The 26,272-nt window shown below is 41.0% G+C and overlaps 1 protein-coding gene across 4 annotated transcripts in view; it reads left to right on the top strand.

Moving 5' to 3' along the window:
• The window catches only part of kmt2d (lysine (K)-specific methyltransferase 2D), a 55,228-nt gene that overhangs the window by 3,761 nt on the left and 25,195 nt on the right, over positions 1-26,272 (top strand). For 2 of the 4 annotated variants that reach the window (XM_061986126.2, XM_061986135.2), the window contains exons 3-38: positions 1,107-1,218; positions 1,305-1,507; positions 1,632-1,741; positions 1,826-1,988; positions 3,848-4,019; positions 4,105-4,219; positions 4,355-4,533; positions 4,620-4,912; positions 6,208-6,926; positions 7,008-7,121; positions 7,196-7,309; positions 7,400-7,504; positions 7,590-7,771; positions 7,978-8,142; positions 8,335-8,444; positions 8,563-8,604; positions 8,701-8,886; positions 8,971-9,141; positions 9,225-9,347; positions 16,730-16,851; positions 18,892-19,027; positions 19,123-19,191; positions 19,279-19,353; positions 19,438-19,596; positions 19,693-19,762; positions 19,928-20,166; positions 20,251-20,324; positions 20,580-20,630; positions 20,724-22,322; positions 22,397-22,573; positions 23,257-23,396; positions 23,536-25,298; positions 25,365-25,488; positions 25,664-25,745; positions 25,829-25,895; positions 26,011-26,243. In XM_061986126.2, coding sequence (XP_061842110.2) covers positions 1,107-1,218; positions 1,305-1,507; positions 1,632-1,741; positions 1,826-1,988; positions 3,848-4,019; positions 4,105-4,219; positions 4,355-4,533; positions 4,620-4,912; positions 6,208-6,926; positions 7,008-7,121; positions 7,196-7,309; positions 7,400-7,504; positions 7,590-7,771; positions 7,978-8,142; positions 8,335-8,444; positions 8,563-8,604; positions 8,701-8,886; positions 8,971-9,141; positions 9,225-9,347; positions 16,730-16,851; positions 18,892-19,027; positions 19,123-19,191; positions 19,279-19,353; positions 19,438-19,596; positions 19,693-19,762; positions 19,928-20,166; positions 20,251-20,324; positions 20,580-20,630; positions 20,724-22,322; positions 22,397-22,573; positions 23,257-23,396; positions 23,536-25,298; positions 25,365-25,488; positions 25,664-25,745; positions 25,829-25,895; positions 26,011-26,243 — 8,558 coding nt within the window. The remainder of the gene's footprint in view (positions 1-1,106; positions 1,219-1,304; positions 1,508-1,631; positions 1,742-1,825; positions 1,989-3,847; positions 4,020-4,104; positions 4,220-4,354; positions 4,534-4,619; positions 4,913-6,207; positions 6,927-7,007; positions 7,122-7,195; positions 7,310-7,399; positions 7,505-7,589; positions 7,772-7,977; positions 8,143-8,334; positions 8,445-8,562; positions 8,605-8,700; positions 8,887-8,970; positions 9,142-9,224; positions 9,348-16,729; positions 16,852-18,891; positions 19,028-19,122; positions 19,192-19,278; positions 19,354-19,437; positions 19,597-19,692; positions 19,763-19,927; positions 20,167-20,250; positions 20,325-20,579; positions 20,631-20,723; positions 22,323-22,396; positions 22,574-23,256; positions 23,397-23,535; positions 25,299-25,364; positions 25,489-25,663; positions 25,746-25,828; positions 25,896-26,010; positions 26,244-26,272) is intronic. The other 2 variants (XM_061986153.2, XM_061986144.2) reach the window with 2 other exon arrangements.

The following is a 26,272-nucleotide window of genomic DNA, read 5'->3' on the forward strand; positions in this document are numbered from 1 at the left end:
CATCTGACTGTTCTCACCCCCACAACCCCTCTTATCGCGATCTTCTTGACAATGCTAAAATGGAAACTATTGCAAACCTGCACATCAATGCAGTTTCTATGCCGCTAGACGAAGCCCAAACAAAATCTCGTTGACATGTATGACTTAAGTGTTATTATGACAATGACAATAAAGGAATTGATTGAAAATACGTAAATATTACATGTTATTAGGCCTGGGCGATATATCGATTTTATCACTATATTCAACTTTTTTGTTGCAGACGATTTAAAAATCAAATACATGTTTTTTTCTCCGGCATACATATTGCCCCTCCAGAGCTTCTGTAGCTTGCCCTTACTTCCCCAGCGGCACATATAGCAAAACACGGCTAATGCTAACAAGAGCGAGAAGTTTGTTCCAAAGAAAAGAAAAGTGTTGTCAGTAAGTTGGTTTTGCGGCAACAGGCGTGAAACAAGTGACTGCCCGGTGCAAAGGTTGTTTCAAGGTATCAGCACAACAAACTTGTTGCAGCATCTGAAACCAAAGTTTCCGACCGAGTGCGGGATGTACAACTCTTTACAAGGCGAACAAGACGCAACAACAAACAACGGGCTAAAAATCACCTTACCATGATGGAATCATTTACACAAGGTATGTTGTTGATCTGTGTTGGACCAGCAATGAGCTGGCGACTGGTCCAGGGTGCACCTCGCCTTCTGCCCGAATGCAGCTGAGATAGGCTCCAGCACCCCCCGCGACCCCAGGCCTCCATGTTATTATAAATGTGCCCGTTACTACATTATACATTTGCTTACATCATGTGTATGAAACTTTAATGGAGGTGTTTTAATGTTTTTAAGGGCTTAATAGGCAGAATAGAGCGGCTCCCATAGGCTCCATTGTAAACAGACTTTTGATCGCATATATTTAGAATGTATTGAAAATGAAATACATTTGTCGTCATGTCTTTCATAATGACTTTGAACGATATGCAAAATAAATAAAGTGCTGTTCCCCTTTTAGTATGCAATACCATGGCAGATAAGTCATGTGCTGTGAAATACATTGTCATCCTGCTAACTTTTTGTAAATAAAGTTTACTACAGTGTTTGTTTGTTTTTCAGCTGATGACAATGCTGCTGTTAAGCAACATGCCTCCTCTGATGGCGAGGCCCAAGCTCTTCCTGCTGCTGAGGATGTGTCCGGTGCTACTGCAGCCTCTTCAACTACACCTATGTAAGCTCCTTGAAAATGTTCCCAACAAAGCTCCTCACAGTTGACAAAATCAAATACTGAATCTTTGGTTGTTGGTGTCTAAATAGAAAGAGCGTGAGGGCTTGTGCTCTTTGCAACTGTGTGGAGCGCAGCCTTCATGGACAACGGGAACTGAGGCGCTTTGGGCCAACATTGGAACGATCCACCCTCCAGCCATCAGCTTTACCTCTGCCCCAGCCTGGAAATGATGATTTGTCTTCCATTGGATTTTCGAATGCCCCTTCTGTGGCATCACTCTTTGATGACTCAGGTTAAAATCCCAACAGTACTAAATATAACTTGCAGTCAATTTTAGTTAAGTAGAAGAAGAATACTGTATGTGGGGAAAATTGAGTTTTGTGTGGATATTTGACTAATGATATTGTAATAAACAGGGGGTTGTTGGGTTCATCACTGGTGTGCGGTGTGGTCAGAAGGAGTTAAACAAATGGATGATGGCGAGTTGGAGAATGTGGATAAGGCTGTTATCTCAGGGACGCAGCGGGTAAGTGCACTTTCAAAGGAAAATTTTGGGATTAAGTGTTTCATTCATTATTACTGGTTGATTTTTAACATTGGTTTGTTGCAGCTTTGTGAATACTGTAAAAGGCTTGGGGCAACCATTCGTTGCCATGCTGAGGGCTGTTCAACATTTTACCACTTTCCATGTGCGGCAGCGAGTGGGTCCTTCCTATCTATGAAGCAGTTGGCCCTTCTCTGTCCACAGCACATAGACAAAGCAGAAGAGCTGGGTAAGAAAAACTAATATTTTCAGGATTTTTACACCTAACTACACAGTGTATACAAAACAAAATTGCACATGCAATGGTTGTGACGATTGATCGTTATTATATATTTTTTTTAAATCTGCTTTTCTGCTAAAGTGTTACATTTAACATAGATATTTTGTTAAAAATGGCTTAAACATACCTGCCAACTACTCCGGTTTTCCCGTAATTAGTACGGTTTTCATCAACCTATTCCGGGTTACGGTTGCAGTGATAAAAAATACGGTTTTTCATTAATTAAAACTTCTTCTTTTTTTTTTTAAAGTTTTATTCACGAAATCGCGTAACAACAATGACAATCGACACTGCTTCCCGTAACTTCCTATCGAGCCATTCCAAATGCCATGCGCGAGGCTATTTATAGCACCGCTGCCAAGCACGAGGCACCAGTTGCCATTGTTTCCAAACGAGCGAACGATCATGGAATCAGCCGGAGAAAAATCGCAAACGAGTCTTAAACCGAAAAGAAAACTGCAGTCATTCCGTGAAGAATATTCAAAAGCCTATCCGGGAATAATTATCCGTTCCAAAAAGGGTGAAAACTACGCGAATTGCACCTTGTGCAGACAAGATTTTTCGATCGGACACGGAGGAATTAGCGATGTAAAAGACCACGTTGGGACAAAAAAACACAAGTCTAATGCCGTTGCTAGCGATACAAGTGGAAAACTTTCAACGTTTTTCGTCGCCCAAACAAATTCTTTGGATGTGATAAATGGCGAAGTTTTATTTACGGAGGCAATAATTGAGCATGGACTTCCAATCGCACTGGCTGATCACAAGGTTGACAGGATAACTGGCATTAACTGTCAAAATAATTTCAAACTATTGAAGTTAGCTTACAGAATAAACATGTCAATCAACCCATATGATTTTTGCTGTAATATTTTTGTTTTGAAAAGTCACTGTGACTGATAGAAAAGTGATGGTTTTAGCAACATTTTAACCTGTCTGAATGCTAATAATCATTTTGCGTCGGGGGGCGAAGCCTGAACCCCCCCCACCAGGACTTTGTCCTGGACCTACCGGGGCCTGCGGCCCCTGGACCCTGGCTACTAGGTTTTTCTGATTTCAAAAGTTGGCAGGTATGCTTAAATATCTTAAATAGTCTTTCATCTTTTAGTTTTTTAGCACAGCATATTCACAGATCCATGTAATAGAGTTTTGGTGGATGGCAAATATTCGCACAACCTACAGCAAGGGTTGTCCAAACTTTTTCCAGCGAGTGCTGCATACAGGGAAATTGAAGAATGTAGGTGGCAACTTTGAAACATTTTGTGCATTGAAGATGCTAACACCAATTAAATGAAGGTAGATATTTTTCATCATCATGAATTGGTTTATGTGCACTGGTTAAGTATAACTTAGTTTTGTTTTATTTTCTGCCTTCTTTATTCACAAGGTTTACACTTGAAAAACTTAGGTCGTACACATTACAAATAGGTCTTTTGTCATCTTCTACCACATGCACCGTGAATCTAAAATATGTGTTGTCATTTTTTTTCATTTTGGATTTTGGTTGAGAATCATTGTTTACTTTTGGCAGAAGTAGTTTAATTGGTTTATGAAACATCACAGTTTTCTTTGTTCCACTGTCAGAAACTTCCTATTTCTCCAAAACTACACTTGCACAGCAGTGTGAAGCTTATTGTACGTCCTTAAAATGAATTTGGGTGTGACACCAAAACCTTAGTTTTTAAGATAAAATACATTATATTGCCAACTATTGCAGCTTTGCAGTACATTCTCTACCTTTTACAATCTTTTTGTTGGAACTACAACCAGCATTGGCTCATATAATTCTATTTTTTTTACTTTTACAGCAGGAGAAGAAGCTTGGTGTGCTGTGTGCGACTCGGTGGGAGAGCTCACAGACTTGCTGTTCTGTACGGGTTGTGGCCTCCATTATCATGCGGCCTGTTTAGAGATTGGAGCTGCGCCCATCCAGCGGGCAGGATGGCAGTGCCCAGAGTGTAAAGTGTGCCAGACTTGCAGGTGAGTACATTTGAGCATTTTACGAATACTGTTGTAGTTGATAACTCATTACCTATAGTTATTGATTGATGTTGTCATTCTTCAGACAACCAGGCGAAGACTCCAAAATGTTAGTATGTGATGCCTGTGATAAGGGCTACCACACTTTCTGTCTCCAACCAGCCATGGATTCTCTCCCTACAGATCCATGGAAATGCAAAGTAAGTCGACACCTTTGAAGCATGACCTTTCCTGGAAATTAATTTCACTGTTAACTTACTTGAAATTGCGTCTCCCCGTCAAATTCTTGGTCTTTTTTGATCATGTGGTTGACTCTGTTATTTGTATCATGCCAGAGGTGTCGTGTCTGTATGGGGTGTGGGGTCCGTGGACTCGTGGTGCCAGGTTTGGCTCAGTGGTTTGACAACTATGCTGTGTGTCAGGCCTGCCAGTGTCAGCGTAGCTCGGTGTGTGGCGTCTGCAGCAAAGCTGCAAACCCACTTGTTGCTCTTCAGTGCTGCAGCTTATGTCACAGGTTAGATCATTGACTTTTCAACTGTAGGTTTCCGTCATGCTTGGCCCTATCACTCATTGTAAAATATTCTGTGTTTATGATCTCAGGTGGGTGCACAGTGAGTGTGCTGTACCTGGTGAGCTCCTAGAAGTAAAGAGCGTATGCCTGCTATGTAAGGAGGATCGTCATCCGCAAGAGCATCTCACTGAGGGGTACATGGCGCTGACGCAAACTGCAGAGGCAGCTGATGAGGTTGAGGCTGAAGGACAGATGCAGTTGGTAGAGATGAAAATCCAAACAGACATGACGATGGGAGAGCAGATGGACGTACCTGAGGAGACACAAAGCCAGGGAGATGCATCAGAGATGAGGGCTGAAGAAGCAACACCAATGGACCTAGGTAAATAAAAAACAAAACAGAAACAATATAAGATTAGTTTGGGTGGAATACAAAAATAATACCTCAAATGATTGGGCTGCAACAGTATGCCATACTCACGACTCAATACGTACTGCTATACTAAAGTTACGGTTCGGTTAATTTCTTATCCAATAAATACGATTTCAAATAAAATAAAAAATAAAAATATTACTGAAAGAGCTAGTGTAAAATATCACATCATAAAATATAAATGTATATGGAACTAGAGAAGCACTCGGAGCGTAAACCTCCGCCAGGCTCTACCTCCTGATGTTTAAAAAAAAAAAAAAAAAAATCCTGAATTCAGATGGTGGATTTGGACTGGAACTTTTTTTGAGTTAGCTATTGCGCATTAAAAGAAATAATGATCACTCTTGTATGTCATCCACTGTCTTTGTCTTGACCTGCTGCTAGCATACACACACACACACACACACACACACACACACACACACACACACACACACACACACAAATACAATTTTAGTTTTTTCATAACATGGCTAACATGGGCTCAAGAAGGAACTTATTGGGGTATCATTACATTCCGTATCTGTCTAAACCCTGTGTTCTTAACAACTGAAAACGACCTTAAAGACCAACCTTCTGTTTTTGTTTTTTCGATTCCAATAACTCACAAAATTTTGATTTCAAACCATGGAAGAGTGCCGCAGATAATAATAAAATACTTTTGCTTTTTTCCAAACAAACCGCTAGGAATTTGAAACTTTCGTGATGTATTTTCCCTTAGCTCCGTCAGCTGATATCTCCATATATGTTTTTTCACGAGTCCGCTATTTAAAATTGCATTTGTTATAACATTGGCTGGATCCAAAGAGAGATGCCGTTTCAGTACAGCTGAGAGCTGCGTTTGCGCCTTACTAGTCTGTCCTGTGCGGCAGTGACGTTCACATTGACGTGGTGCTGTTTGAAATGAGTAGACATGTTTCACGTACTGCCGAAAATATACCCGCTCTCTTCTGAACAATGACTGCACAAGGTCTCCTATCTAATTACAAATACATGTACCATTATCAAATGTGTGTTGAGTAAGTTAACTAGTTGTTACTTCAGGTGTAGATACTGCCGATGTAGTTGACAAAACCTTGAAGGAGGAGCTGAAGATAGAAAAAGTATGCACTTCAGAGGGGTCTGCTGCTTAATTTGAGAACAGAACCCCTGGCCTAAATATTTGCACATGGACACAAAGCATGCCGTAACTAATGACAGATTTGTAAGTTATTAAAGTAATAACATGCATTCCTTGATTCTAGATGGAGAGTGCTCAACAGAACAAGGTCCCTCTTGTGTATCTGCTGATGAAAGGAGAGCAGAGAAGGCAGTGAGCCAGGTGATCCAAGCTGACTCTCTGCAGTATTCTACTGCCGAGAGACTGTCCCAAAATCCTGAATCAGAAGCTAAGCACCAGGGCCCTGAAAATAGGGAGAAGGTGGAGTTGTTCAAGTCTGGTTCTGAACCATTCAGTAAGACTCTGTCAAAGTTCTCATCTTCTCAAGCATATGTGGCGAAAAAACAGCATGCACCTCTCTCGGATGAGCAGAACAAACGCCAGCAGTCGTCTTTTCATCTTTCTTTATCACCAGTCACTCGAGAAGGGCCTTCTACTGTAAACATGGAAGAGCGGCTACTTAATCACTCTGAAGAGGAGGACGATGAAGATGACGATGAGCAAATGAAAGAAGAAGTGCACGATGTGGAAATAAAACAAGAACCACAGGAGCATGAGGTTAACCCGCAGTCACTGCTGGATGAGTTGTCCAATATGAGCCACGGAGATGAGAGTAGCAGTGGCTTCTTGGGCTCTCCCGGAGAACCGGATCATCAACTCTCCATGGATCTTATATCGGCTTCCCGCTGTCACACTGATAACCTGCTCACAGAAACAGATGACTCGCTTCCCTTTGAACTCTTGCAAAGTGACGGAGAGAAGGTGAAACGTCGGGGATCCCCCGGACGCTCACGGGTCAAACAGGTCAGAGGTCATTCTTTGTTTGGATTTAGCGATATTGTAACAATTTGATGTAATAGTCCTGACTACACTGCTGTCATGCAGGGTCGAAGCAATAGTTTCCCTGGGAAGCGGCGGCCCAGAGGGGGCGGTGGAGGCAGAGGGCGCGGCGGGAGGTCTCGCCTCAAAGCTATGGCCTCTTGCATTGATGCCTTTTTGGTGAGACAAACTTTGTATACCATTTGCATTTTATGGAATAGCTTTGATTTTTGTTTTTGGTTCTTTGTCTACAGCTTAGCATGACCACAGACACTGGAATAAGTAAAGAGGAGGAGGAGGAGGAAGATGACACCATGCAGAACACAGTGGTTCTTTTCTCAAACACCGATAAATTTGTTCTGCTTCAGGTATAACCTTCTTTAATTCATTCATGGGTTTTTAATAGCACAGTCAGTTAATTTCAACATTTTCTTTTTCCCTTTGTCTTATGTGTTTAGGATATGTGTGTTGTTTGTGGCAGTTTTGGAAAGGGTGCAGAGGGGCAGTTATTAGCTTGTGCACAGTGTGCTCAGTGTTACCATCCTTACTGTGTGAACAGCAAAGTAAGTGCGATATTGCCCTTTTATTGTCATTTTCATTAATCCAAGTCATTTGCAAGTGTAGATCTAAATTTGACATTTTCCACAGATCACCAAAATGATGCTCCGCAAGGGCTGGCGCTGTTTGGAATGTATTGTGTGTGAAGTATGTGGAAAGGCTTCCGATCCTTCCCGTCTGCTGCTTTGCGATGACTGTGATGTCAGCTATCACACTTATTGCTTGGACCCGCCCCTACACACAGTACCCAAGGGCGGTTGGAAATGCAAATGGTAAAGGAAAAAAAATTGAAATCTTTGTTCAGTCTTGTGTATTTGAATAGGGTCAAATAGAAATTTGCATTTATGTAAACTATTCATCAGACCCTGCATTTGTGATTCAGAGGCCCAACCCTCATTCATAGCAAAATAAAAAAAGATAATCCGCTTCCTTTGGCACATATTTTATTTTGTATTGTCTTTCTGTACCTTTTTTGCAGGTGTGTGTGTTGTGTACAGTGTGGCTCCAACTCACCAGGTTTCCACTGCGAGTGGCAGAATAACTACACACACTGTGGCCCCTGTGCCAGCCTCGTTGCTTGCCCAGTATGTAGAGAGAACTTCATGGAGGAGGAGTTGCTCCTGCAGTGTCAGCACTGCGATCGGTGGGTGCTGCGCATTACATCTACTATATGCGTTAAAAATCCAATACATCATTTATTAGGCGGTCACTAATGATGTCTTGCAGGGAAAAGGGAAAAAAAAAATATTAGCCATTATTAATTCATCAAGTGTCTGCTTCATGTGAGTTATTATAAATGTCATGTATAGCTATGTACTTCTGTGATTCTGTAAAGATGGGTCCATGCCGTATGTGAGAGTTTATACACGGAAGATGAAGTGGAACAAGCTTCTGATGAAGGCTTTGCATGTACATCTTGCAGCCCGTATGTTCCAAAACCTGTTGGTGAGTCAAAACCATACATTAATTTAAAATAATAAAACTGGAAGCATATAAAGGGGATCGCTGTTTGAACTCAATACATAATTTCCTATTGCATTTTCTACCCATTTCGTCACTGTAGTTGAGTCTTCCTTTATGGCCTCAATAAAGATCAAGGAGCCAGGTCAGTGGAATTTGCTTCCTCCTGTTTTGTTTTATTGCTGCTGCATTCACCATTACCCATCTTTCTCAAGTCACAATTTCAAATGCAACGTTACAGAGCCTCAGTTCTACCGGTTAGAGGGTGTTTGGCTGACCGAATCAGGGATGTCCCTGCTACGAACCATATCCATGTCCCCTCTGCTAAAGAGACGTCAGCGGCGCTCCCGTCTTGGCACTTTGTGTTGTGAAGGTGTCCCAGATGGAATGGATGTGAGGGAGGAAGGAGAAGGGGAAGAAGGAAAAGGTTGACACAGTTTACTCCTCCATCGGCTGCTGAACAGTCGTATTTGTGCTGCTGTGTTAACTCGATGTGCTCTTATTGATCTAGTCTGTGGGGAGTCTATGGATTGTGACACTAAAATGGAGAACCCCGGGAGCCCTGACAGAGAAGGTGGTGCTGATGGAGGTGCAGATGGCGGGGCTGAATGCGAAGGTCTCAAAGGGGGGGTGGAGGATATGGAAGATGGAAAAAAAAGAAAACGCAAACCTTACAGGCCTGGTAATGTCACATTATTTTAAAATATTAATCTGTTAAGATGTTTAATAAATATTTGTGGATAATGTATGAACAAATTGCACCAGGAATTGGAGGCTTCATGGTGCGACAAAGGAAGTGTCACACACGATTGAAGAAAGAATTTTTCGCCCAGCTGGCTGGAGAAACTACTTTAGATGGACAGCCAATAGAGAGAACCATCGAAGAAGGTCAGTGACAAGAATGGACTGATATTTGTCATTAGATATTTCAATGTGCTTGTGTTTTGCAGATTATCTGTTCTTACTATTAAAACGGGGGCACCATTATCCATAGAACAATTATTGATATAAAACACGTTTGTTTGTGAAGGCGTTCCAAGATTGCGATTCAAACCCTTTGCCCCGCCCTCTCCAAAAGTATCAAAATGTATCCTTTAAGAAAATTCATACAGTATCAAATTTTATATGGTGTGACAAGAAGGCAAGATGTTTATATTTTAAGATTGTCTAGTTCACACTATAAAGGATGACTACAGCAACAGTGGAACCTCAATTTACAAACTTAATTGGTTCTTGAGCATGGTTTGTAAATAGAAAAGTTTGTATAGTTCCCCATAAGAAACAATGTAAATATGAATAATGGGTTCCAGCCAAAAGTCTGTATTTTACCTAAGGTTTGTACACTTGTGAACACAATATAACGTGCTATACAGCACTGAATATCAAATAAACATAACAAGAGGGTGATGGATCAACTTTCTGTGTAATTAAAAAGTCAACAAGAAGAAGCTGCTGTATGCTCTGCTCTGCCAACACGCACACACACTGAAGTCACTATGGTGCCCTCTCACAAACACAATCACAAAAATCCTTAACTTCAACAATCATATTGCTACAATAATAAACATTTAAAAAAGTAAAATGCACACACATTACAGTGTTTCCCTGAGATTTCCCCTATATACATGGTGGTGGCGGCGTGGTCAATATGACATGATAATTTTGATTTGCAATGATGCATATATTTTCTTTAAAAAGGCTTAACAAATGTTTTATGTATATTTAAAAGCAAATATTAGTGTTATGAGTGGTACAGGGGTTAGTGCATGTGTCTCACAATACGAAGGTCCTGAGCAGTCCTGGGTTCAATCCCGGGATCGGGATCTTTCTGTGTGGAGTTTGCATGTACTCCCCGTGACTGCGTGGGTTCTCTCCGGGTACTCCAGCTTTCTCCCACCTCCAAAGACATACACCTGGGGATAGGTTGATTGGCAACACTAAATTGGCCCTAGTGTGTAAATGTGAGTGTGAATGTTTGTCTGTCTGTATTGGCCCTGCGATGAGGTGGCGACTTGTCCTGGGTGTAAACCGCCTTCCGCCCGAATGCAGCTGAGATAGGCTCCAGCACCCCCCGCTACCCCAAAAAGGGATAAGCGGTAGACAATGGATGGATGGAGTTATTATAATAACATTAATAATATATATTTTTACATTCCTATATAATCAGAATCACAATCAGCTTTAACACAAGAAATTTGACTTAGACTGTGCTCTCTTTCTTTGTTCAATGCATATTCAATTGTTTCTGCTTATTGTAAAAGGTAACACAGGCTACACTTTATTCTGCACTCCCAGAATGTTGCAATATGTAAACAGTTCTTTGAGCTAGATTTAAAAAAAAAAAAAAGAATTTTGTGTTTTGTTGAAATTCTTCACAATGAAGTCACTGTAAAACTAACCACACTTAAAGTACATTATATGAAGTGCACATACATGTAGAAGTAACGTTAGATTAATAATATCATTTGTAATAAACTGAAAAAAGCAATGCAATTATGCAGGATAAAGGTTTAGCTCTAATGCTGCTAGCTTAATGCTAACATACAATGGACTAGCTCATAGACAAGCTAATTCAAATTAGCAAAGGCTAATTGCAGGCGCATATACTGTATATAGACAATCCTTAACACTAACATTCATATCTATGGACAATTTGCCATCTCCAAAGAAGCTAAAATGCATATTTTTGGAATGTGGAAGGAAACTGGAGGGCCCCAAAGAAAACCACATGCACACTCCACACAGCAATGTCCAAACGGAGATTTGTAGACACGGCATAAAGTAGACGTTATTGTTGGTAGTAATGTCAAATAACTAGGGTAGTTTACACTGGGTAGTTACCTTTTTCCGGGTGTCAACTCTGTTTAAGTGCGCACTTGGGTAATACCATTCTGACAGGCGATTTAGATGCATTTTTTCACTTACTGTATATAAATAAAGCAATTAGCAACATTTTTATAATATTTGAGCTGATAGGCTCCAGCACCCCCCGCGACCCCGAACGGGTCAAGCGGTAGAAAATGGATGGATGGATTAAAGCCGATTAGTACATGAATAATAAATTATATACAGTATACCCATTCATACATTACATCACTTAAATTTGTTTACATGTTTAAAAAAAAAAAAATCTTATTTTGAAGGTGTGGCAGAGTTAATTTTGCCGCGGTGTTGCGCCACGATCATTTACATGTAGGGGAAACCCTGCATTACCAACGGCAGAGAACTGACAAGTAGAAGCAGACAGAAGGAGGGAAAAGGAACAGGGAGGGGGAAAGGTGAGCCGTACGTGTCTGGGTGTTTGTGCTTTGGAAGAGCGAGAGGTTGCTCTGGAACAAGTGAAGAGATAGTGTATTTGTCTCCACTGTGATATAATTCTGTTCTGGCATCTTTTCCCAGAAAAGACTAGATTTATCACAATTAAAACTTGAATGGGAACTGCACTTTTTTAAAACGTTGCCAGTCGTTCACAATCGTTATGAGAGACAAGAAGACAGATGTTTTTATTTATATTTTTTGCAGTCCAACATGTTAAAAATCAGCTTCTTCTAGGTGGCGAGCAATGCACCTAATGGGAGCAATCAATTCTATCTCTAAATCACTTTAAAAATGTATTCAAAAACCACCAACAGTACTTAATTTACGTTCTGTTACCTGTATAATAACAAAGCTTTGGAAACATTGTTATTGTAAGAGCTAACACTGAGGAACTCTTTTTCCAGCGGAGTAAGACGTCTGTATGCTTCGGTATTAGCCGTAAAAGCTAGCTACGGCAAGAGATAAGCTAGCTTTTACGTCAGCACCCGAATCGTGTTTGAGTTTGTAATGCACAATACAATCTGAAATAAATTACTTGCATATATTAACATGAAAATATGTGATAGGTCAAAACAATGTATAAAATGTTTCAGTAAAAACAAGTTTAATGCCCAATAGAAACTGATTCTTTAAAATGGCCTAAAATTCCCCCAAAATGATCAACTCAGGTAACCTCAGATTCTTTGATAAGTTATTCCATGACCATGGAACAGCATATCTGAAGCTTTTTTTCCAAGATTTGACATTACAGTATCTGTAAAGTATAAGCTCGTGTTTTCATGTTTTTTTTTGCGAGCTAGACAGTGTATGCACTGTAATTGTAATAACACGTATGACGTGCTGCGTCATGTTCAATGTTAATGTGACTCACTCCATGGACAGTCGTGTGTTTGGTCCAGCTGGCAGGGAACATTTGTTTTGGGTAAGCACTCCATTTATGTTGAAATAGCATGGCTCCAAGTTCTACATTTACAGCATCAAAGTCACGCCGACCTTACTCTCTCAGCTCCTGTATGATCCAATGTTTCACATTTCCTTCGTGTTCGCTTCCAGAAGCAGCAGTTTGTCCTCTGTATATTCAGCTTCAAAAAGATAAGGTTGTGAATCCTCATTTGTTAAAAATAAAAAAAATATAAAATTTCACCGTCTGTTACCAAAACAAAGGTCCTGGGTTCAATACCCGGGCTTGGGGATCTTTCTGTGGGGAGTTTGCATGTTCTCCCCAGCCGGGACTGTGTGGGTTACCTCCGGGTACTCTGGCTTCCTCCCACCTCCAAAGACATGTACCTGGTTGATTGGCAACAATAAATTGACCCTCGTGTGTGAATGTTAATGTTGTCTGTCTATCTGTGTTGGCCCTGTGATGAGGTGGCGACCCGCCTTCCGCTCGAGTGCAGTTGGGATAGTATCCATCACCCCCGTGACTCCGAGAGGCACAAGTGGTAGAAAATGGATAGATGTTACCAAATTTGCCATGATTAGAAAACACTTGCGTTTGTTTCCGGAAGTAGGACACACATTTGTTGCCGGAAGTGAGCTGCTGTGGAAATAAATGCGCTAAGGAAATCAGTTCCGGCAATGCTTAAAATTACCAAAATACGGTACATATTACATAATGTTATGAACGTGTCTGTTACTAAAACGCTGATCGAGGGTTTTGGAAGTTGTTTTAGAGGGCTTTGAAGGCTACAACGGTCACTCCCATTAGCCGCATCTTCCAAGCATTTAAAAAAAAAAAAGACATGTTCTATAATGATTGTGAACGATAAGCAAAAGTCCAAAATAAGTGCAATTTCCCTTTAATGTGGTTACTTACTGTGATCATGTTTGTGAGCGCCATGAATGTACTCCTCACAAATAGTATTTTTTTCACTCCACAGTGGTTCACTCCTTTTTTCCATGATAGTTTGTTGAGTTTTTGGACTCTTAATGTAGTTAGCAAAATGGACTAAAGTTGTCAAAAGGCACACATTCTAGAGTGTTGAGACATGACTTCTCCTGTTCAGCAAGTGAAGTGGAAGGCCCCGCCTCCCAAACAATGTTTCGCCCTGCTTTCTTGTCTGCAGGCGCTTAAATAAAGCGTTTGTCCACAGAGACATGGTTTGCACACAAAGGCGTATTTGGCTTGATCAAAAAGTTCGTAAATCGGACAGTTTGCATAAAAAGGGGTTCGTAAATTTTCACTATACCAAACTTTTTACATTATCGTAAGAGTGTACTCCACCTTCTGCCCAAATGCAGCTGGGATAGGCTTCTAGCACCCCCTCGACCCCGAGAGGGACAAGCGATAAAAAATGGATGGATGAATTTTGGACATTGATTTGGGGAGTTATATTATATTAAAACAATACCTAAGGAATTAAGGCAGAGCCAAATAGAAGCTACTTTTATCATTTCAAAACTGTGTCATAAAATACTTGGAATCAACCCAATTACATCTGTGAATGAACTTCTTTTGTACAATCATAATATAATTAATTTTAAAAAAGTGGTCAAATAGACTGCATTAAAAGGGAGAGGTATTACTAAACCTCATCACATTATTTATGAACTTGTTGAAACCATTCAATGAATTAATATAATATACCCAGAAGTATTTTATTTTTATTTTATCTCTTTAAAACACGCTATAAAAAATGCGTATCCTCTGAAAGTATGTCTTATATTAGCCATGAACTGGAAGATGCACTTTTTAATCAGGATACAATAAAAAGAATAGTTAAAATATGTTATGGAATAATACATGACCATCATACTATGAATGCAAATTATGCATGTGTTCGGAAATGGATGACCGACCTAAACATTTTAGAGAAAGACATATGGAATCATATTTAGAAAAATGCTAATACGCCCTTTAGATGCATTCAAAATAAGCTGATTTGATTCAAGATCTTCAATAGGTTGTATTTTACGTTGTTTATAATGGGTACATTAGATAGCAAGTGCACAAAGTGTCGGCAGCTAAAGGAACTATAAGCTATTGTGGGAATGTCACAGAATAAGAGTTGTGGTTTAAAATAACAAAATAAGTAATCGCATTCTTAAATACAAACATCCAAATGACAATGCAAACTTGTGTTCTTGGAGATCTGCATCAATGTAGTAATGTCATCAAATAATACAAATGCATTTTTGTCACTATGCATCATTCCAAACAATAATAGTAAGACAAATGGATAGACGTTTGTAGTCCGACTCATACTGACAGCTATTCACAAGCTATAGAGATCATATCAGTAGAAAAACTGCATTTAGATCAGTTTATGAGTCGTATCTTGGAATATGGGATCCGTTATATTAATTTGTTTTAACTATTAAATTAACCTAGAATATGACATTTTCTTCCTTGTAGTATATAATGGATACTGTGTCTTATCAAGTTTGAGATGCAATGTAAGTGTAAGCCACTGTGATGCTATTGTTTTTTATTAATGGCTATGATGTTGATGGAAATTATAACAACAGTGATTTGTTTGCTCGTTGTTGTTTAATGTTTAAATCACTGTTATGGATGTTGGTATTATCATTATTATTATTATTATTGATGGTGTTCTTAGTCATTTTGGTATGACCTTTTTGTTTGTGTGTCTCAATTAAAGGTGGGGGAAATAATCGATTTTTAGATGCGTATTAGATGCATCGCAATTCGGACATGGACGATTAGTAAACGTCTAATGGATTTATTTATTGGAAACAGTAATGCAGACTGCTCTAAAATTTGTCTGTGCGGCGAGCCACCTCACCGAGACATCTGAACAGCTACTTTATTATAAGGCACTAATGTTCCAGTTTTGCACACATTTCCATGAATTTAATAAATGTGATGGGAATTTCTCATTACAAATGCACTGTTTTTAAAAGTTGCAAGAGAGAAACGCTTATTTAGTGAAACAAAAATAAATGTAAAACTGCATCAGTATACGTATATTAAAGATTCATCAATAATCAATTTTTAATCGAATCGTGAGGTGAGATGACCAAAGATTTTCACCTCTTAATTGCTCTGTGGGTTGCTATTTAGAGTTATACGGGGCTGAGATTAGTTTGGGGTTGGGATTGTTCTCTACAATATAGTTTTGTTTGACTGATATTCTGTGTGATTTTTGTAAATGAAATACAATACATATTAAAAAAATTATTCTCAGACAATATACACTGGTAAATTTACAGTATGTCTTGAAGACGAACAATCGCTACTTTTTTTTTCAGTCACAGTCAAAATAAACTTCATAAACAATATGTAGATATGCCGGTCACAACATTAGGTACACCTACCAACTTTAAGAGCCATACAGCGCTGCATCAAAAAACTATTTTTTTTAGCATCATTAGTCACTGCATGTCACACGCCAGTGTTATTCTTTTGTTTCCTCAAACCAAATCGTAATGTTGCCGCATTTTGCCATTAGAGTTCAACAGCTAGTATAATTTTGTTGTGGCCCAAATGTCATGGGCAAATAAACATGGAAGTATATATTTTATAGTATTTCTTTTATAGAGAGTGGGAAGCCATGAAACAAGAAGGAATATTTGGTAGGTCCAGTGGCAGCAGTCTGAGCAGTGTGGGCTCAGCAGCATGGGTAGGAGGCTTCTGACACATGTCCAAGAATGCCCACATATGCACGTCTGTCACTCTGTGACGTCACTGATTCCCCACTGTTAAAACAACACTCCAAAACACAGCTGGCAGAGGCATCCAAAACTACATGTAAGCTCACGCCCAAATGCGCGAACGTCACAATTTGATGCTTAGACATTGTTTAACACCATTATCCAACATTGTAAATCAGAAAAGAGGAAAATCAACGGAGGTACTTGTACATAACGTGTTCTGTAAAATGCACAGTGTTTTAATTTGGGTTTCTAAAGTCCATGTATGTTATAATTCTGACCTCCTCATCCAACTTTTATTTTATTCGTTATTATGTTTTGATTGTACTTGTACATAGGACCCCATCCTGACACGGATAACATCATGGATCCTAAAGCATTGGATGGTGAAGAACAGGCCAAAAAACGTCGGGGTCGAAAGAAAAGCAAACTTGAGGACATGTTTCCAGCATATCTCCAGGTTTGTCTTTGTCTCTGTCTGTGTCTCGCTCTCGCTCTCTAAAATATATATATATATATATAACATTTTACTGACGTCACGTCCGGCTCACAATATGCATAGGGGGGTCAAGCTCGCTCTGTTCTCAATGGGTACTAGGCGCCATTATGCTTATGTTGTTTTCGGCTGTACATATCATTCAAATTGCGAAAAGAATAAATGTTTCTTCAGAGTTCTTTGAGAGGTAATCCAAAAGGACAGAAGAGTGCAAGATTTTACAAAACAACGAGAAAAGTATGCAGCTCACACTCCAGTCTAAGAAAGCACGGTCGAAGAATGCATGAGTTTGCAGTGATCACTTCGTTAAGGGTTTGTCTGATATACTTAACATTTATTATTTCACATTTAAGTATTATCTTGATATTATTTGTATTTCCTAAACACATGTCTGCTACGAGTGTTTTGAAAAGCACCAACTCGGCAAGTCTAAATAAAAGAAAACAAATGTGAGCAAAACCTAGAATAGTTAAGATTTTACCAAAAGCAGCAATCATAAATTAAGCTTTCAGAATATACACAATGTTGACAGCTATAATTATATTTTGATAAAGATGTGGGAAAACACACTACTCGTAAACGGCGCGTGCAACAGCAACAAACCTGGCCTCCCTCACCTGCCTGCAGCTCGTGCAGAACTCTGCTGCTCGTCTGCTAACACAGACCCGCAGACGTGAGCACATCACCCCTATATTAGCCTCCCTTCACTGGCTCCCTGTGCGTTATCGAATCAATTTTAAACTCCTTTTATTTGTTTTTAAATGTCTAAACAACCTCGCGCCAACCTATCTCTCCGACCTCCTTCAGCCTTACTGCCCCACCCGATCCTTAAGATCAGCCGATCAGCTGCTGTTGATGGTCCCTGACACAAGGCTGAAGCTTAGAGGTGACAGAGCTTTCGCCGTTGCTGCTCCCAAGCTCTGGAACGACCTACCTCTGAGTATTAGACAAGCCTCCTCTCTTCCTGTTTTTAAATCTCTCTTAAAAACATACTTTTATTCCATGGCTTTTAACACTGAGTGATATCCATCCTGCAATGGCGCCCCATAATACACCTGCTGTGAACCTGTTTTTACGTTTTTATTTATTCTATTTTATTTATTTATTTTTTATCGTGTTCTGTTTGTGTTGTGTTGTGTTGTGTTTGCTCAGTACTCGTATTATCTTTTAACTTGCCCATTGTACAGCACTTTGGCTACCCCTGTGGTAAATTTTAAATGTGCTTTATAAATAAAGTTGATTTGATTTGATTTGACACAAAGTTAAATCATGAAATGCAACCTTACTCGAGAAAAAACAATGCTTATTTATCCAGGAGAATCTTCATACCAATTTCCTTGACGAAGCCACACAAAGAAGTTGTAGACATGCTTTTCTAAGTTTCCATCTGTTTTGTTGTGTACAATGGTGTCTTGATCACAATGCTTTGATATGTCTGGGAACGCGACCGCCGTTTTTGATCCTTGATATCACTCAACAAATCTTTTTTTAATAAAGTATAGCAATCTATTCCATTGCATAGTTTGATTTTTTGGGGCGTATCTGCTTTTTGCAGTAAGATTTAAGTCTCTTTTGTACCCAAATAGTTCGCACGCGCTTGCTCTACTACAGCTGTCTTAGCTTGGTTGACCACTACGGTTTTCACTTCCAGGAAGAAGTCAGGGGTCAAAATACAGGCAATGCCACTTTTTGTTGTTTGATAACGATATCAGTATTTATTTCTCCTTTTTTGTTACATTAATAGATTTGTATGCAAGTTATTAAAATGTTTAAAATTGCCATGCTCAAACTGCAACAAATATTCGACTCTGCATACGCCTTACTGTGAGGCATTTGCGTATGTTTAAAATCAAATTGATCTTCTTTTTTTTTTTAGATAACTGATTCTGCAAATTTGGCCGGTATCAGACTCAACTAACTATCAAATTGCCCCATCCCTATTTAAACTGACATGGGAAAAAGGAGAGAAGTATGTGCGAATAAACAATTACTTCTCTGATGCAGGAGGCATTCTTTGGAAGGACGCTTATTGACTTGAGTAAGAAGGCTGTAATGACCCTCCCCGGACAGAAGCCAGTCGCATGCCTTCTTCAACCCTCGTTACCAGCACCATCAGGGATCCAAATGAATTCCTCAGAAAGTAAGAATGAGTTAAATAACGCTGCAAATATGTTGTTTGACTTTTGACAAGGTTGACAAAGCTTATCTATAACACTTTTTTTACTCTCTCTCTAGATGTGGCCAAGGATCGTATAATCAAGCAAGAGGGATGTCAGGCCCCCCATGCTCAGGGAGACTGTGCAGGTGAGTAACTGGACTCTGCAACTTATTTATTGCTCTAGTTTGAAGGTAATTACCAAATATTTTTTAAATATATATATTTTCCAACAGTCTTTGCACCATCCTCATCACTGAAGGACCTAGGGTCCACTGATCCTCCTGACTCTGATGCAGAAAAAAGTGAAGGTAATAGACGCAGGCTTATTGTGGACGAAAAAACAAGTCAAATGTGGTGTTAACGCATTTCACATTTTATCCTTTTTTTGACAGGTCTTCCACGAGGGGTAGAAAATCAGGATTCTGAGCAGTTTTTCAGGAAGGTTCTAGGAGTGTCAGAAGGCTCCACCTTGGAGGGTATGAAGCCCATCTCAGAGGGCAGTAAGGGGGAACTTAATTGTAGCGCTCTGCCACAAAGAGCTCTCCTCTCAGGTGTGTAGAATAGGATGCCTAAGATCGATTCTATTGTCATCTTATTAATGAGGGTTTATTTATTAAATGAGGTTTGAATCTATAACACTTTTGCAGGGTCTCTGCCTTCAGCTGGAGTTATGGATGCTTTCCCTGGCCTGTCACAGTCCCCATTCTTCGACATGCGGTAGGAAGTAATACATTTCTATTTAGATTGCATTTATCTGTAGCTCCATCCTGATGTAGTTTTACTATCGACTCAATGGCAATGCAAATGTATATATTTGTATTATGAACAGGGATTGCTGCTCAAGTTAGAGCGTTTAAGCATTTTGGACTCTATTATTTTCAGGGACAAAGGAGGGATGTTTAGTCCAAATGGGGGTGAGGAGAGCCCCTGGGCTACTCCTTCTACCCCAGTGACCCCTTCCTCCCCACCAACCCCCACTGAGGCAGAAGGTGACGGACTGTCCTACAACCAACGCAGTCTCCAGCGATGGGAGAAAGATGAGGAGCTGGGAGAGCTATCAACAATTTCTCCGGTGCTTTATGCCAACACCAACTTTCCCACTCTCAAACAGGACCACCCAGGTGAGTGCAGAAGTCTACTAACATGTGAACATTTAATTTTATTGTATTTGACTTTAGCTATGTTTCAAATTACCGCTGTTCCAGACTGGGCAAGTCGCTGTAAACAAATCATGAAGATCTGGAGAAAAGTGTCAGCAGCTGACAAGGTTCCTTACCTGGTATGTTCTTTTATTTTACCACCATTTACCGTACTAAATTAATATATATTAATTGTATTAATTATTGTAGTCCAGATCAATGAAAGCAAAATGTAATATTTAGTTTGGTCAGTCTGTTAAACTCAAATGAGATTTGTTGTATTGGGAGTAGGTCAACAAGAAAACTATAAGTAATTACAACAGACAAAAAAAATATTTTTTTCTCAATAACCTTTTTGAAATAATTGAATGAACATGTTTTTTTTCTCTCAAAAGCAAAAGGCCAAAGATAACAGAGCAGCTCAGAGGATCAACAAGGCACAAAAGGTGAGTTAATGGTTTTATAATGGTCAAAGAAAGCTGTAGAAGATTATACTTCATTTTTTTCCTCTAACTTTTCTAATTTTCTTTTTCTAATAGCAGGCAGAGAGTCAGGTGTGCAGGCCAGTTAAGACAGAGCCAGTGCGAATTAAAGGGGAAAGACCCAGTTTACACCTCCATATCCCACCGCCTTCAGGATCTACGTCCATCTCGTCTCAGCCAAGCTCAGCAGAGAGCCCATATCCCTTCCCCCCAGATTCAGGTTCTTCCTCTGTCTTTTTCTCAGATGGTATCGCAAAGACCCCAGGATCAGCCGAAATCCATACAGATCCTTTTGCCAAGCTCCACCCTCAGTCACCCCGTTCTCATTCCCACCCACCAACTCCTTTAACCTATGCCGGGGCTAGCCCCATACAGGCCTCCTCCTCAGGTTATACTGCTTCCGGCCCACAGGGTCTTCCTCAGGGACGGCCAGCCAGTCTTGGCCCCTTTGACATGCAACCAGGGACTTCTGGAACCTCCAGGCGGGCTCAGCAGGTTGACCCCTACTTTAGATCACAGCTACAGCAACAACAAGGTCATTCATCACAATCTCAGCAAGGCTCTCAAGAGTCCCTTACACCTCTACAAAGTCCTCATTCAAGAAGTGCTGCAATTGGTGGAGAGTCACCCGTTTTCTCACCGCCCCATAACACACATTATGGGGACCCTCAAAGAACTCAACAAGCCATGGGGCAGACAGAGTACGGTGCATCCCCATTATCATCTGCCTCCTCGCCTGCAGGCCCAGGCCAGTACAGGGCTGACATGAGTGCACCTTCTCCTCGCTCCAATAATGTTGGAAGGCCTGACCTTGCCACTGGCTCTCCTGTTGGGATGCTGGAGTCTGGGAATGGATATTTTAAGGCACCTATGACACCACGAATACATCAAGGGGAAGGTGGTGCACTTCATCCTGGAGCCTCCCCAAGCCATCCTTCCGAAGGTTACAGGCAGTCTCCATCTCACTCTTTCTCTGATGCCCACGTTCAGTCTCCATTAGCTCCCAAGTTGCAGTCAGGTGACAATTGTTCTCTTGGACCCCAGAGACACAGTGTAACTCAACAAGAAATATGCCCTAGAGTTCCCTCCAGCCCACAATCCCAGGGCAGCTGTCAGTCTCCTCACACTCCAGGTGGACTCTCAAATGATGCATATTCTGCCCAGTCCCCTTTAACGCCACGTTTCCAGTCCCCAGATCACTGTTCTCAGCCACCTTCAAGGCCACAATCAAGAGATCCTTTCACAACTATCCAAAAACCACCTCGCCCAGCGTCTGGTTGCCCAGAAGGAATTATAAGTTTTAAAAGCTCACCTAATCCAAATCAGCCACCTCCCTCACATTCCAACAGTGGTTCCATGGGGGATCCTGTCACTTGCAAACCTTCAGCACCATTCAACCCTAGTACAGGAACAATTCAGATACCCCAACAGCAGGGTCACATGGTTCCAGGTCGGCCACAGCAAACTACTGTTGCGGACAGCCACAGCTCGAGGCATATACCTACATCTGGATCTCAAGAACTGTCAGCTCTCCGCCCTCAAGATGCGCCTCATCAGACAACCTTGCCAGGTACTCAAGAAATGCCTGATGTGTCAGCAGTTCAAGATCCAGCACTAGTGGGCCTTAGTCCCTCTGAACTGGAGAAACACAGACAGGTATTAACTATTTGCTATGGACTCACCTTTTTATGCAAATTGTTTTGGTAATTGATTAAACTTGTATTTTTTAGCGTCAGAGATTAAGAGAATTCCTAATCAGACAACAAATGCAGCGTAACACCATTCGACAAGAAAAAGAGGCAGCTGCAGCTGCTGCTGGCAATGCATCATCCCCTGGATGGCAAGGAGGAGAAATTGGTGCATTTCAACAAGACAAGACACACAGAGCACCACCACCTTATCCACAGGTAATTAGTAATATATTACAGCATATGTAGACATACCTTTTAAAAACAATATACTATGATGCAACATACAGGGGAACCACTATTTAAGAACGTAATTGGTTTTTGAAGAGAGTTCGTAAATAGAGAAGTCTGATGTTGAAGCAAATTTTTCCACAAGAAACAATGTACATAAGAACTCAACTCATTTGCAGCCGCCCACACACGCACACAGTCACACACACACACACACGGTCACTAGCCCTGTGGTGCATTCACAGTTTGAAATAAAAAAAACCTCTTTAAATGTAAAATCCAGTTCCCTACAATGATTAGGAATAAAAAAAAAAATCCACTTTACTTTCTTTTAATCTTCCTTGCCTGCAGCGGAAGGAGAGGGGGAAGGCAATTTCAACAACACTATGGATACTTACTGAATTTATCGAACCACATATCACTTGTCCATTGCTTTCTTTTGACTCATATTGAGCTAGCAAAACTAGAAAATATTGTCAAAAGGCTAAAAAACCCCTAAGAAGCAAACAGAGTATCACATTAGCTTTTAGACTTTTCTGTCAAGCCAACAGACATTTGTTGTATTTCCTGTAGTATGTAAATGTAATGTACTTAATGCAGCCTCTGAGAGTGACAAATAACAAGTGCATATATGTAAATACTGAGTGTAATTTTGTTTGAACTTCCATTAGGAACGTGTTGCAGTTACAACTGCGGGAGCTCAGGCCTCCATTATAGGGAAGATGCCCATTAATGCTAGTGGGATGGGGGACAAGCTCATTCGACCACCGGCTGCAGGAACCGCAGCCATCATGGATCCTAGTACTCTAAGGTATGCATGCAAGCTATCATCTCAACAATTTCAATTGATAAGAAATATATTTGTTGATTACTTTTCCAATGCTAGTAGCTCTGTTTGTTTTAAATATTTATACCTGATAACTGGACTTTGGTTTGTATCTGTTCTCCAGGCCACCAGGGCCTCCCAGGTCGCAGGGTATGTTTCCTCGTCCACCTTTCCCTCTTCAGTGGCAGGGTCAAGCTGCAGGACCAAGGAGATTCCCCCATCCTAATATGGAGGCTATGGCCATTAGGCACAATGTAAACTCTGCTGTGAATATTCAGGGTCTGGAAGGCATTGGTAACCCTCACACCATGATGCCATCATCACATGGAGGAGAGAATATGCAACCATTAAGCCAAGCACCTCCACCACAGTTCATTGAATTAAGACACAATTCGCAGAGGCTACCACTTAGACCTCAGTTTATGTCTCGTGGACCTCAGCCCAGACAGCGTCTTTTTGTCCCACAAGAGATGTCAGCACCATACATTCAACAGCATCCAATAGTGCCAGCTGGTGCTATTCAATCACAGGGGAACATCAATTCACAGTTGGGGTTACAGCAGAGTGAACTTTCAGCTTTATTACCTCAGCAGCTTACAGTCACAGGAACACAGCAGCGCCAGGCAGGAGCTTCAACTTCCAACATTCCTGCCTCCAGACACCGTCAGCTTTCGCAATCAAGCCTGGTCACAGAATCCCAAACTGGTATAGTAGAACACAATGAGGAACTACCAGAACCTGATCTCGAGACCCTTGGGGGTGCCCCTGGGGATGGAGGTGTCGAAGATGAGGAGGATTTAGGTCTTGACCTGGACCCAGACAAAGGAGATGATGAACTGGGAAACCTAGACAACCTGGAAACCAACGATCCACATTTAGATGACTTGCTTAATAGTGATGAATTTGACCTGCTTGCTTACACTGACCCTGAATTAGACCAAGGAGACCCAAAGGATGGCTTTTCAGACCAGCTGCGCTTGGTCGAAGCTGAAAGTGAAACCCCTTCATCATCCTCTGGCTCTGCACTTGTCAAAGTAGAAGATAAACCCAAGTTGGAATCTGAGCACAAGTCTGTGTCAACGCCAGCGTCTCCAGGCAGATCTGCTACCCAACTACAATGCTCCTCTGATGCTGTTGGTAACACCAAGATAAAAGTGGAGTCAAGATGTCTCACTGCTCAGCTCCAGTCAGGACAGACTGCTGTAAAAGATGAAATGGTAGAGGCTGTATCTCTGCTCCTTAGTGGAAGCAGAGCGAGCACAGCACAGCAAGAAAACCAGGCGGCTTCCCTCAGTTCTGTTCGATTAGGGGGGCTTTCATATCCACTGCAAGGCCAAGATGACCCCTTGCCTTTTTCTACAGCTGCTCCTCATGCAGATATTGGTGATGATCCACTTGGGTTGCCCGATGTTGGAGGACAGCATTCTGCTGCTGTTGATTTGGCAAAGGTAGAGAGCTCGTTGGATGGTGAGCTGCCTCTCTTAATACAAGATCTGTTGGAACATGAGAAGAAGGAACAGCAACAGCAGCAACAGCAGCTACAGCTTAATTCACTTCACCAGGGAGGCGTTCCACCTCATTTTCCGTGCGTTCCAAATCAACAGTCAAACCCACATCTTCCTGGACAGTTAATGCTGCCACACCACCGTCCACCACCCCAAGCAATGATGGCCCAGTCAGGAATAGTGCCCCGTCCTCCACACATGCTGCAACAACAACAAAGGCTTCTGGGACCTGGAATGGTGCCACCACCTCACATGACCATGGGCCAGCAGCAAGCCGTCGTTAGAATGGGGCAGCCAGGAATGCATGCAAGTCTCAGTCATCCACAGCAGCAACCTATGGTGAAACAGTCACCGGTGGCCAACAATTTCTTCCCAGATAAAGGTAGTCACATTGACTTTCATCTGTAATCTGTAATCAATAATAATGTTCTATTATTTTGTTTTTTAGATTTAGACAAATTTGCTTCTGATGACATAATGGATCCCATTGCCAAGGCAAAGATGGTGGCTCTTAAAGGTATTAAGAGAGTGTTGGCCCAGGACCCAATGGGTGTTCCTTCTGGTATCAACAGGTATTTTTAGTTTAGTACTTTTTAGTTACCTTTATACAGCAACAAATACTTGAACAAAAACTAAACATGTATTCCTACCACCCAGCCAAGCTTGGTGTTATGTTGACAAATAGCATGTTGGTATTGTTGTAGCAACATTAACATATCTAAGTTAAATGTTTTGCTTTTCTTTCAGGCAACAAGTTTCTCTGCTTGCTCAGAGGCTGTCATCTGCTCCAGGCACAGATCCAGGCCAAATTTCATCTGGGCCGCCAAAAGTAAGAGCTTACTTCTTTAGAGAGAACATATAGATAATTTATTGTAGTTTCATATGAATAATTAAATTACATGTTGTGTTAAGGAGGAACCAACCACTGATGCCACCCAGTCAAGACCTAACCCACCACAATTTGTGCAAGGAATCATCAGTATGTCAAACAATAACAGAAATGCAATTGTTATTTTCTTAAAAGCACAAAATAAACGTCAGTTGTCATGCAACTCCTCACTATATGGATGAATAAGTTAATTGTCCTGTTACAGATGATTCAGAACAGCACCAGTATGAGGAATGGCTTCTTCACACTCAGCAGTTACTCCAAATGCAGTTAAAATTTCTGGAAGAACAAATTGGAGTTCATCGTAAATCTCGCAAGGCACTGTGTGCCAAGCAGCGCACGGCAAAGAAAGCTGGCAGAGAGTTGGCTGAGGCAGATGCTGAGAAACTCAGGTTGGTCACGGAAGAACAGAGCAAAATTCAGAAACAGCTTGACCAGGTAGGTTTTTATTTCACACATTAATCCAT

The sequence above is a fragment of the Nerophis lumbriciformis genome, linkage group LG01 (assembly GCF_033978685.3).
Source record: "Nerophis lumbriciformis linkage group LG01, RoL_Nlum_v2.1, whole genome shotgun sequence".
Lineage (NCBI taxonomy): Eukaryota > Metazoa > Chordata > Actinopteri > Syngnathiformes > Syngnathidae > Nerophis > Nerophis lumbriciformis.